Source organism: Arachis hypogaea, chromosome 15, assembly GCF_003086295.3.
Source record: "Arachis hypogaea cultivar Tifrunner chromosome 15, arahy.Tifrunner.gnm2.J5K5, whole genome shotgun sequence".
In the NCBI taxonomy this organism is placed as follows: Eukaryota; Viridiplantae; Streptophyta; class Magnoliopsida; order Fabales; family Fabaceae; genus Arachis; species Arachis hypogaea.
Genome location: NC_092050.1, coordinates 124601044 through 124614157, shown reverse-complemented (window position 1 = coordinate 124614157; position 13114 = coordinate 124601044). Strand labels below are relative to the sequence as shown.

The following is a 13114-nucleotide window of genomic DNA, read 5'->3' as shown; positions in this document are numbered from 1 at the left end:
CCATCTACTTAGTTCGAATTTTGCCTTGTACATGCAATAATCTATTGACTAACGATAAATCCTTAAATGAAGTTCAGATTCGTGACGAATTAGTCATTGATCTGCAAATAAAAAAATATCGTGAGCAAATAAAAAAAAACACTTGAAGAGAGACTATTTCACTAGTGTACATAGTAAAATTGATATATTTTCTCAATTGTCACGGTCATGGCGTCTAGTTTCATAACCGAATACATTTCAATTATACTTAGAGATAAAAAAGTATTGAGATCCAGTAGATTTTAGTATTTTTAGTTACCAATTCATTAATATAAATATTAAATTATTTTAATAAATAAATTATATTAATTTATATATATAAATTTTAATAAATATAACTACAAATTATTATTAATTTAATATTAAGTAAAAATAAAAAATATTTGCCTGTAATAATCAAAGTCTTCGAAACAATCCCCCGTAGAGTACACTAATCAAACCTTTGTAGTGATCAATTATTCAACCGTGAACAGTGACGCACGCGCGTTATCGAAAAACAAAAATGTCAAAAGCATTACCATTAACAATAGTAGACTCCAATTGAATAAAGCTCAAACTCGCAACCAAAAAAAAAAATCTTATCATGATAACTTCACCTTTCCTCTCCAAATTAAACTCCACCATCTCTCAGCCGCCATCTTGAAACATTCCAAATGAAACAAAGAACACTCTTATCCACCTTCAATTTAATAATCTTGTTCTCTCTTCTAACAAGAATCACTGTGTATTCTATGAATCCAAAGTTCGAAGCATGTGAACCCAAAACTTGTGGTGGCACCACTAATCACCAAAACGTAAGCTTTCCCTTCTACATCATATCAAAACAAAACTCCTACTGTGGTCTCCCCAATTTCGGACTCACCTGCTCCCACGACGGCTTCCCAATCCTCAACACCTCAGAAACTCTATACACTGTCCAAAACATTTTCTACAACAACCAATCACTTCGAGTGTCCATCCCTGGCCTCTCGGGACCAAGATCCACGGAATGTATTGCCCCACTGAGAAACATCAGCGGCCACAGCAAAAGGTTCAGTGTTGCTTCGAAGCAGAAGCAAGTGTTGCTGTTCTATGGCTGCAAGAACATGCAAGAGCACAGTATTGGGTGTTCAGCTGAAAACAGAACGGGATCGGTTGTGGCGCTTTATTGGGATGATGTCGAGAATTTGAAGTTAGCGAAGAAGAATTGCAGGGGGACGGTGAGCGTAACGAGGGTGGAAGATGAGAAAAGAGGGGTTGAAGAGGAGCTGAGAAGAGGGTTTTTGATGAATTGGACGGCCAAGAATTGCAGTGAGTGTTCCAACAGTGGTGGAAGGTGTGGGTTCGATCAAGACCACTATGCTTTCAGGTGTTACTGTCGTGATAGAATTGATTCAGAGAATTGTTATCCACAACCAGGTTTGTCCATATTGCTCTCTCGGATTATTGTGAATTATTAATCAAGTTAGATTGCCCGAGTAATTAATTTTTTTTGTTTATTTGAATAAATATTTAAAATTATCTTATACATATAAAAATTCATTAACTAGATATAAATTTTCAAATAAAATTCTTATTCATAACAAATTTTGTGTTTTACATAAAAAAAATTCAATTAGCTAGATACAAATTTTTAAATAAAAATATTATGACAAGTCAAAAAAATATCTATATTGTCAATTATTCGGTGAATACAATGAACTAAATAAAGAAGGTTTTAACTAGTCCATTAATAAAAGGTAAATAAAAGAATGTAATTAATATAAGTACAATTTAATTAAAATTTAACAATAGTGTCACTTTTTATATTATTATCTAATTATGGAGAACAAAAACAAGAATTATCTAATAAAAAAATGTTATACCGTATCAGCCATTATAGTTATTCTCAATTTCTCATTATTCAAATGGTTATATAAAAGGTAGTGTTTAGGATCTCCTTGTAGCATGTTTAACAATTCATTTAATTTCCGAACAAAGTAAAAATCAAACACATTTCATAGTTCTTTTGGTTACAAATTAGGATCGCAGAATGATTTTCTTTTGTCGTCTATGGGAGGATGATTTTGAAAATGTTCTCATTTTTCTTATATAATTAAATGATAAAATTGATAATATAAAAGACAGTCGTAATCCAAATTCTTCTTCCATCATTACATCAATCAGAATTATTATTAAATGCTTGTGAGTTGTGACAAATCTGTTGACCACAAAATAACAAAGACTACTGTAATTTGTTCATGGATTAAATAATGTTTTATTAATATTATTTGACATTCTTACTTCCTTTATGAAATAAAAAAAATTACTACATAAAGTAATTTTAATAAAAAGAGAAAGAAAAGAGAAAAGAAAAATGGAAGATAAAGAGAATGGAGGAAGAAAAATATTTGAACTTATGTTCATTTGAGATAATAATTTAAATTTAATACTAGAGAAGGTACATAAATAAATAAATAAAAGAGTAAACTACGATAATACTTATCATCCCCTAAAAGGTTATGAATTCCTGATAGGATAGTGTAAGTAAATTCAAAGTAATTATTAGAAAGTATAGTCCTGGTTGTACCAATTGGGGAGTTGTAGGAGACTTTTGTTCTTTTGGTTATGAATCTATTGATGAGCACCAAAATCTTTCAAGTGTAATTTAAATAGTGTGACTGTGTTCGTTCTAAACAAAATGTTGGAGAATGATTATCCACCAAAACTAATAACACACTTGTAGCTCTACTTGTTGTTAAGAGTTAATACCAGCATGAATTACAAGAAGAGTTCGAGATTCCTACAACACGAGCATTAAGCCATGAGGAAGAGAATTAACAATGGTCTCTTTTTAGTTGTGTGTTGCGAAAACTGAAGTAGTATACTGTTAGTCAAATAATTGAAATTTAAACCCTTTTAGCAATATAACACTAGTAGCCACAATCTCTCTCTATCTAAATATCCTACTCGCTTGAACACTCAATTCAGATAATCAGCTGATTCAGCTCGCCAGAAAGAAGCACATACTGTTATTTATTTATTTTTGTTATGCACACACTATATGCTCTTTAATCGCATCTTTCACAAACCGACTTTTTTTATTTAAATAAAAAAATTAATTATTTTCAGAAGACTTAGAGAAATCAATGTAAATTCGCTGGATTTTGCTGTCAGTAACCCCACAATCAATATAAATCCGTAATTTCATTCTTTGTGCCAACAAATCGTACCTAAATATTTAAAACGATAAAAATTCAAAAATCTATTTAATTAAGTAAGTAATTAATTGCTAATGAGTAATAGCTCAAATGGCATAGTCTCCTCATACTCAATTAAGAGGTTGCGGGTTCGAGTCTCCTATCTTTGTTAAAAAAAAAAAAAAAAGTAAGTAATTAATTTATTTTATAAACAAAGCCTACATAAACCTCAATCACTACATATTCTGATATTTTGAATAAGTAAATGATCAAAATGGTACCTAAAAATCCACATGACAAAAATAATTCGAAGAGATGTTAATGATAACTAAGTTTTCGAAAAAATTGAAAAAGTAACAACAAAAATTACATATTAAATATATATCTTAAAAAAAATTTTAGAGAACATATTTTAATATAATTTTTTGCATGCATTATTAAAAAAATAAGATCGTTTCATCTTTAAAATTTTATAATTTTATGTCAACTAAATTTTATTTTAAAATTTTTTTATTATGAATGACTAATTTTTTTTTAAAAAATAAAAAGAATTTAGAGATCAAATTTTATTCTAAATGTTTTTTGTACTTTTTAAATATTTATTCAAATGTTAGTACAAAATTTTAGTTTAAATGAATAATTCGTTTATTAAATACAAAAATTTTTTTATACTTATAAAAATATAATATTTATTAATAATTTTTGTTATATTTTTAAATCATTCAAAAATTATTTTATTGATAATCTTTTTTAAAAATTTTTATGTAAGTAGCTAAACCTTTTAAGTACTAAATAAATAGTTAATTCTATTTTAAATCCATAATTATGAAGTGGATAGAGCCAAAGTTGTCCTGCTTTATGACCGGTTTTGGTGGTGCAAGTAAGAATACTTGTTTTCCATCTCTAATGGTTAATATCTTTTGGATTTTTCACTACTGTTGCAAACTTCCTAAGGCAATTTTCTAGTATTTATTATATTGGATAAAGCATATTTTATGTTTTTAATATTTTTTAAAAAATTTTAAAATATTTTTAATATTTAATTTATTTTGATTTTATATATTTTTAATAAATTTTAATTTTAACTCTATCCTCAAATTGTTTACTGTCAACATTTGGTGAACATTTTTTCAAATTTTATCCTTTTCTCTGTACTTCCACATCACCATCACCATCACCATCATATATTCCCTCTCTCAAATATCAAATACTCAAAATTTAAATTGTTCTTTCATGCATCCTCTAAACATCATATTGATTTTGTTATTTGCATTGTTCTTTTGATACACCTTTTTGTTTTGTACAAAAATAATTACTACAACTATATATTATGAAAAAAAAATAAATGTTATTATTTTTAAAACATAATATATACATTTTATGCTAGATCAAAGTGTAATAAAAATATTATTTTAATCTAAATTAAAAAAACATAAAAAAGAAAAGAAAAGAAAGAGTGCTTTCAACTTTTGCCTCGACTTTACTCTATCAAATATATCATCAAATGTTTGAGATAACTTTTATCTTAACAATATGATATGTATATGGGGACTAACAGTTTTAGTGAAAAAAAATTCTTGAAATTAGAATAAAATTCAATTGTATCTTTGTCTACTTTTTTAAAGAATAAAGTAATTTTTGTCTAAAAAAAAAAGGACACTATGGTCCCTATTATAATTATTTTAGGATAATATGGCTCTTCTATTAAAAAATTCGTTAAATAGTAACAAAAATTAATTTTGTGAGGATTTTATTTATAATTTATGAAAATTTAAAAATTTTTCACAAATTATTAATAAATTTATTTTAAAAAATTCTTTCATAAGTAGTGGGTAAGTAGAGAAGGACCATTGTGGGAAGTAATGTCATAAATTAGCGTGACACAAAAATTAAGAGAAGAGAATGGTGATGTTGATGGTATTGTTGCATTGTGCGTGTTAATAATGGTAAAGAAGATAATAATGATGATAATATATATGATTACATAATTGAAATAATGTAGATAGAAATGATTATGATGAAAAAGACCGTAATAGTAATTATGGTAGTTAGTTCTATTATAGAAAAAATTTTGTAGAAAGTTTGAAATCCTACAAATTATAAATAAAAGTCCCACAATACTAATTTTTATTATTATTTAATAATTTTTTAATAAAAAAATCATTCCGAAATAATTTATTAGGAGCCGAAATATTTTTTAGGACAAAAATCATATTATTTTTCAAAAAAAAAAAGAGATTCTTCTTTATTATTTGAATTAACGTTATCTTGTATAATTATTGTAGAAGACTAAAAACAAATATATTATTATATTTAAAGAAAGTTGTGTGATTAAAAGCATGTATTTTAATATTTCTTAGTTATACTTGTTTGTCATTCCAATGTTAACAAATATAGTTAATATATGGGTAATTTACAATAATATAATAGAGTGAATGGAGAGAGATATTATTGGTTTATTTGTCCTTTTTGAAATTCGCATACATACATGTTTTTTTTTTTTTTATATAATTCGTTGTACCCAAAACAGATTACATAAAAAAAAGGCAACAATTTTCTCTCTTCACTACTAATTTACTGTAGGATGTAATGAATTAACTTTTAGTTCAATTTCTAAGTAAATGGTTTTATCTTGAAACGATTTATGTAGAAATTAGAAATTCGATTTTGGATACAACGAATTACATAAAGTAAGAAAAAAACATGTATGTATATAAATCCCGAAAAGATCAAAGTAATATATCTCTCGCTCCCTAAACTTTTTAAAGAAAGACAGAAATGAAAAGATTTGAAATTCCAAAAAATAAAACATATCCCGCTAGTGAAAAAATTAAAGATGAAAAAAAGCTATCCTTGATATATATATATTATTACTTACATATAAATAAACCTAAAAATAATAATACACTATTTGAGCCCATTATAGAATTGGCCGAGAAAAAGATGTTTTAAGAGAACTAAAGAAACACTCATTAACATTAGAGAGTAACACTCATTAGGGGCGGATAAGTAGTTTACTGTCAGGAACCTAAAGTCTGGCCTGCCATGTCCTAACAGAAAATAAGTTTAGGTCAGACTATTTTAGAAGCCTAAATTCTTAGATAAGTTAAGCTCATACTTACAAAATAAGCTATTTGGTTCCTGAACTTGTGAAGATATATAAATATATAGCTTTATTATATTGAAAAATATAATGGTAAAGGATTAAACTTATTATATCTTTCATTTTATTTAACAATTTTTATAGGCTAATTTTTTATATGGAAAAAATATTGGTATTTTTGTTGGAAATAAAATTATTTGGTGTAATTATAACTGGATGAATTTTTTAAGTGGAGAATCAATACATAAGGGGCGTATTGCTCACATGGTAACATCTTGGCCAATACGCTAGAAGCGTGTTGAACACGTGTCAACCTATAGTAACATGCTCTCTGTATGTATTAGTATTTTCTCTATATATCTACAATACTGTAATACACTCTAAATATCAATATTTAACTAAAATATTATCTTTATTTTTATATTAAAAATAATTTTCAACTTTTATTCATTAGGTTATTTGATTATTTAACTACCTATATATTTTTATTTTTAAATATATTTAATATTTTTATTTTATTTTTTTATTTTTTAAAATTTATTAAGTTTTTTAATATGTTTTAGAAAAGACTAGATATGTTGCCAAATTTAGTACTTAGTAAATATCCTATAGTAAATCATAAGTTAGGCTCAAATTAATAAATGTAGTCTATTAAGAAAAAAATTTAGTTCGACTTAATCTGTTTCCAGTTCTAAGTGTAAGGCATTAGTTCTCACCGATTTATAGATTACGGTTTGTAAATGGAGATTTGTATAAAATTAATTTATAAAATTGATTTTGATTAAAAGTGAGTTAGTATTAATGTGGTTTATATTTGGTAATTTTTATTTAAAATAGATTATAATAAAATAAATATTATTTAAAATATATTATTCAAAATCACTTTTAGATGAAAAATTATAAAAAAGGATATGAATTTAAATAATTATTTTATGTTATCTTATAATTTTATTTTAAATATTTAAATAAATATTAATATTCTTTTTTTAGTACTCTCAGTATTCTTTAGTACTTTAATAGAATTAATAGAATTATAATACAAAATAAAAAAAATATTTTATACAAAAAAATTAATAATAACAGTAAAAGAATTCATATAAACAAAAAAAAAACAGAAATTTTATAAAAAATAATAATATGCATAAGAGAATATTAGAAAAAAATATTAAAAAAAATAATAAACGTACGAATAATGAAAGACATAATTAATACATAAAATATAAATTTCAATTCAACCTGAAAAGGTGAATGAAAAAGGTGAATGAAAAAGGTAAAATTTGTAATTTTTGGTAAACGTGGATTGAAAAATAAAAATTACTTCTATGTTTAAAAAATAAAAACGTTGTCAAACATAAAAGATGAAACATTTAAAGAACTCAAATGAATTTTTTTCTTTTCCAACACAAATTCAAATATACCCAAAGTGGTAAAACAAATTCTATCGATATTAGTACTTTTATGGCTCCTTGATCTCTAGTCTGTTTTTAAATATGTCCACCGCCTACTATTCCTAGTAAAACATTCTCTCACAATTCCCAAACCAGAAACACCTTGCACACACCTCGAACTATGTCAAATTCAAAGCCAGAGTCGCTACGGGGAGCAAGCACCTTTAGCTACTGCATCTAATCACCTTTAGAATGGAAGATCCAATTTAATCGGTTATTTAACGGATAATTTGATATAATTATATAAAATCCGATTAGACTCATTTTCATTTAGATTTCGTATTGAATTAAATTTTCCAAAAATAGAAAAAACCCAATTACCTTATAATTCAATTAAAAAAAAATATAATTTGTAGAGTTGATATTCGATATTAATATGTAGTTTTAACATGTGCTAATATAAATTTGTTATAATCTCTTACATTATTTTCTTTTGTCATTCTCTCTATAACTCTTAATGTTATTTTTTAAATTTTAACTGAATACCCAATTATTCCAATAGAACCAAACCAATTTTAGTGAGTCAGGATCGAATACAAGTTAAAAGATGTTAAACCTAATCCAAACCGAACAAATTATATTTTAATTGGTTTAGATAAAAGAAGAGAAGATTCTTTAGGATTCTAAGCGTCCTTATTATTCTAAGCATCCTTCCGGGAGCAGTCTAATAAGTAAAGCAACGCTGAAGTTGTACTTTTCCATGTCAAAGTAACTGTTTTATATGAATCATGACAAGAGGCGGATTCTACTTGCATATACCACAATATATTCACTAGATTGGGCTTTTTAAGTTATTCCTATTCATTTAGTTGAAAAAAAAATAAACAAATATACTCTTACGGCAGTTTCGTTCCCAAAGGTCAAGATATGAGGCCAAGAGAGGACAACTAGAGAGTACTAGACAAACAGCCATCGACTTCGGTTGCTGGTCAAACCCTCCCATGCCATATCCTCTCACAGACACTTTTTTCTCCTTCTTGATGACATATTCAGACACACCCTCCTCCAGTTCTTCAATCTCTCTCTTTCTTCCATGCTCTCATTTTGATTCATCTCAAATGATTAAACCAACTCTCCCCTACATCCTCCTCAAGTTCTTGTTACGTTTTCCCCTTATTAGTACCCTTCACAATCACATCGTTATCCTCCTCTTCTTGGTCCAAATCAAAGTGACTTTCTCTGCTACGGATCCAAACTTCACAGCTTGCGAGCCCGTGAATTGTGGTCACGGCCCAGATATAAGCTACCCTTTCTACATCACAGGGAAACAAAAACCCTTTTGTGGGTACCCAGGTTTTGACCTCACTTGTGGCAAAAATGGCTTCCCAATTCTCGATCTCATCAACACCCAACACATCATCCAACAAATCTTCTATAACAACAACTCACTCCGAGTCTCCAACCCCGTTTTTTCAACTCCAAACACTTCTCAGTGCATTCTTCCCACAAAGAATCTCACCGTTGGCAAGTACAGGTTTCGTATTGCTCCCAATCAGAGGAACCTCTTCGTGTTCTATGGTTGTAACTTAACGTTGCTTCCTGAAGAGATGAAAGAACATAAAATCGGGTGTTCTGTTCATGAAAACAGAACGAGTAGTAATTTATCCGTTGTGGCGTTGTATGCGGAAGACGTCACGAATGTGAGATTAGCGGAAGAGAATTGCAGAGGTGGGTGGGTGAATGCAACGGTGGAAGATGGAAAGGGAGGGAATGTTCGAGAAGCTCTTGAAGAAGGGTTTGTGATGAGTTGGAATGCAAGTAATTGCAGCACGTGCTTGAATAGTGGAGGAAGATGCGGGTTTGATACAAGCCCAGCTATATACGCTTTCAGGTGCTTCTGCCGTGATCGAGTTCATATTGCGCAGTGTAATCTTCCACCTGGACCACAACAACCAGGTTAGCCTCCTCCTCCTCTTCGTCTCACTTAGTACCAAATATACGGAGAATGTTAGGGAAAAAACGCCAACATAGTTAATATTAACTCAGAAATTTTAGAGACTTATTTTTTTAATTAATATAAGTCAATTTTTATATTACTAGACTTTAAAATTACTTTTAATTTTTTTTTGTGACTTAAAAGAAAATAAACAAAAACTAAGAAAAAAAAAACTGCTTAAGAAAGGCAGTCTCGTTGAATACTACTCTCAAACTCCTTCCAAGGCAATAGAAGCTCCACTTGGGGAGAAATAGTCCTCATTGCAGTCTTTGTCATGATGTCTGGTACTGTATTTGCATCTCTCAAGATCAACCGAAGATCAGCACACCATTTCCAAGACATGATATCTCGGATTTTTAACACAAAAGGATCAATAAATCCAGAGCAATCTTGTAAATTATTGACAATAGTAAAAGCCTACACACAGTCTGTCTCACATATAATGTCTCTTTGTCCCGAGTCCCATGCTAAAAGAAAGCCTCTCCAAATAGCAAACAACTCTCCTTGCAAAATGCTACGACTCTCAATTGTTCCCAGACATCCTCGTTGCCACCTTCCCTTCCAATCTCTGCTAACACAAGCAAAACCAACTCGAGCACCACTGCCAGGATAGCTAGCATCACAATTAATCTTAAAGGTACCCACTGAGGGGGGAATCCAAGAGCCACTAATGGTTGAGGGAATAGATAGTCGTTGCAACTCAAAAATATTTCGGAGCTCTTTTTCTAAGGACAAAGCCATACCAATCACCTTGTCTGTGGTCAAATGCTCGTGAGGGTGAAAGATCTCGTTATTTCTCGAACACCAAATCCACCAGAGACCAGAAAAGAATCTAAAGGGGCGCTGTTTGCTATTATGTAAGAACCAACTCATCAAATCCACTGGTTGATCGGAGATCCCTAAAGCTTGCCAAACAAGTTGGGCTTTTGGACAATCCCGAATACAATGTAAAACCGACTCCTGACTTGAGAAACATCGTGGACAGCTATCCGTGTGCGAAATGCCCCTTCTAAAACGAAATGCAGCAGTAGGAAGAGCCTCCCGAAGATATAGCCAGGCCAAAAATTTGTGCTTTTCCGGAACATGTTGACGCCAAAGCCAAAGCCAATTACCCCTTTCCTCCCAACTAAACATCTTCTTACTGAGCCATAAATAACCACTATGAGCATCATAAACCTTTGAGGCCGCACCAGTCCAACACCAACCGACCTCTAAACCAGCTTGAACATATGGGTTGTAAGAGTTAATGTTGCTCTGCAGAGACTGATTCAGAGGAGAATAGATATTCTCAAGGTTCCACTGTCCAGATGACCAAAGGTCCAAGATCCTGATATCCGAATCAGAAATGTGAACATAATCCATCTCCTGACACAGTCGCCCCTCTCTTCTCCATTTAGAAAACCAAAAGTTCTGTTCCAAATCCCCAATGCACCAACTAAAACCTTCCTTTAGGATATCCCAAGCTCGACATATACTCTTCCAAACATAAGATCCCCTTCCTCGAGACCGACTAAAACAATCATCCTTAGAAGAATGGTATTTCTTCGTCAACAGTTGAACCCATAGCTTGTTGGGATGGTGAAAAAGTTGCCAAACTAGTTTTTCAAGAAGAACAATATTGGCACAAAAAGGATCTCTAATTCCCAGACCTCCAAACTTCTTAGGAGTGACCAACACTTTCCAGTTAACTAGATTCAGGCCTCTACCATCAGCTTGACCCTTCCATAGAAAGTTTCGCATCATGGATTCTATCTTATTAGTTACCCCTTTAGGGAAGAGAGATACTTGCATGCGATAAGTAGGAATCGCAGTCACTACCGAGTTGAGCAAACAGAGTCTGCCTGCCTTATTAAGCAATCTTCCTTTCCAGCTGGCTAGCCTTCCCCAAATCTTGTCCAAAACATCGTTGAAAGTTGCGCGTGTCACCCGAGAGTGATTAAGGTTCACCCCTAAATACTTGCCCAAGTTCTGAACGAATCTGATGGAGGAGACTCCAGTGAAAATCTCTTTTCTTGTCGCTGAAACATTCCTGGAGCATAGCGCTTTAGATTTTTCCACATTAACCTTCATCCCAGAGGCTCTGCAGAAATTTTCCAAAGCTACCATTACAGTTTGAACTTGCTGTTTTTCAGCTTTACAGAAAAGAAGAAAATCATCGGCAAACATCAAATGAGAAATTCTTGGACCCCCTCTAGAAACCGCAACTGGCTTCCACAAGCCCTTATCAACTTGCTGATTAATAGAACAGGACAATCTCTCCATACACAACACAAACAGATACGGTGATATAGGATCTCCTTGCCTAAGACCCCTGCTCGGAGTAAAGCTATTTAATCTATCCCCATTCCAGAGGATAGACAGTGAGGAAGCAGTGACACAACGCATAATCAGATTGACTGTCGGAGGAGGAAAGCCAAAACTCACCAGGGTTTGTTTCAGAAATCCCCAATCCACTCTATCGTACGCTTTCTCCAAATCAATCTTAAAGGCCAGGGTGCCTTTCTTTGACTTTGTCTTCTTCATGAAATGGAGAACCTCTTGTGCTACAATGATGTTGTCAGGGGTTCCTCTCCCCGGGATAAACCCTCCTTGAAGGGGCCCAAAAATCTCTTTGAGATGGGGACGAAGTCTATTGACCAGGACCTTCGTTATAACTTTGTAAACCACATTACAGAGACTAATTGGTCGGAAATCCTTCATGGAAATCGGGTTTTCTACCTTCGGAATAAGAACCACAAGAGTTTCCATCATCCTTGGATCCATATCCAAACCAGAGAACGCATGACGAACCATAGTCCAAACATCAAAACCAACAATCTTCCAGTATTCTTTAAAGAAGAAAGCCTGAAACCCATCAGGGCCCGGCGTCTTAAAAGAATGCATACTGAAAACAGCCGACTTAACTTCTTCCAGAGTAACTGGCGCTGTGAGGCTACAACAGGCTTCATCATTCAGGGAAGGCAGCGGCACATCACCAAGACAACGTAAGTCTACATCCTCCGACTGGCAGAATAGGCGTTTATAGAAGGATTCAGCTTCCTTTCTAAGGACATCCGGGTCCGTTTTCCACACCCCATCTTGAAAAAAGAGACCATGAATCTTATTATGCTTTCTCCGCACAAGAGTCTGGACATGAAAGAACTTGGTATTTCTATCCCCAAATTTTACCCACTGCTCTCTGGATTTTTGAAACCATAGAAGTTCCTCCTGCACAAGCGTGTTATTAAATTCCTCAATCAGCTGTTTTTCTTTTTGCCACATAGACAAATCTTCCATTACTTCAAGTCGCTTCTGAAGAAAATTAATCTGTCTCTCCAATTTGCATTTCCTAACGAAAATATTGCCGAACACTTTAGAATTAAACTTCAAAGAGTTCTTCTGCACTTCTGAAAGCTTGCCATGCATCTCTCTGTAGCCAGTCTGCCATGAC

At 31.6% G+C, this 13114-nt stretch overlaps 1 protein-coding gene across 4 annotated transcripts in view; it reads left to right on the top strand.

Moving 5' to 3' along the window:
* The first annotated feature begins 362 nt into the window (after positions 1 to 362).
* LOC112750589 (LEAF RUST 10 DISEASE-RESISTANCE LOCUS RECEPTOR-LIKE PROTEIN KINASE-like 1.2) overlaps positions 363 to 13114 on the top strand; it is a 30939-nt gene continuing 18187 nt past the window's right edge. Inside the window, exons 1-2 of one of the 4 annotated variants that reach the window (XM_025799382.3) lie at positions 528 to 1437; positions 8594 to 9644. In XM_025799382.3, the coding sequence (XP_025655167.1) occupies positions 1378 to 1437; positions 8594 to 9644 (1111 nt within the window). In that variant the 5' untranslated portion in view covers positions 528 to 1377. Of the gene's footprint in view, positions 1438 to 8593; positions 9645 to 13114 lie in introns of those variants that run through there. The other 3 variants (XM_025799384.3, XM_072216730.1, XM_072216731.1) reach the window with 3 other exon arrangements.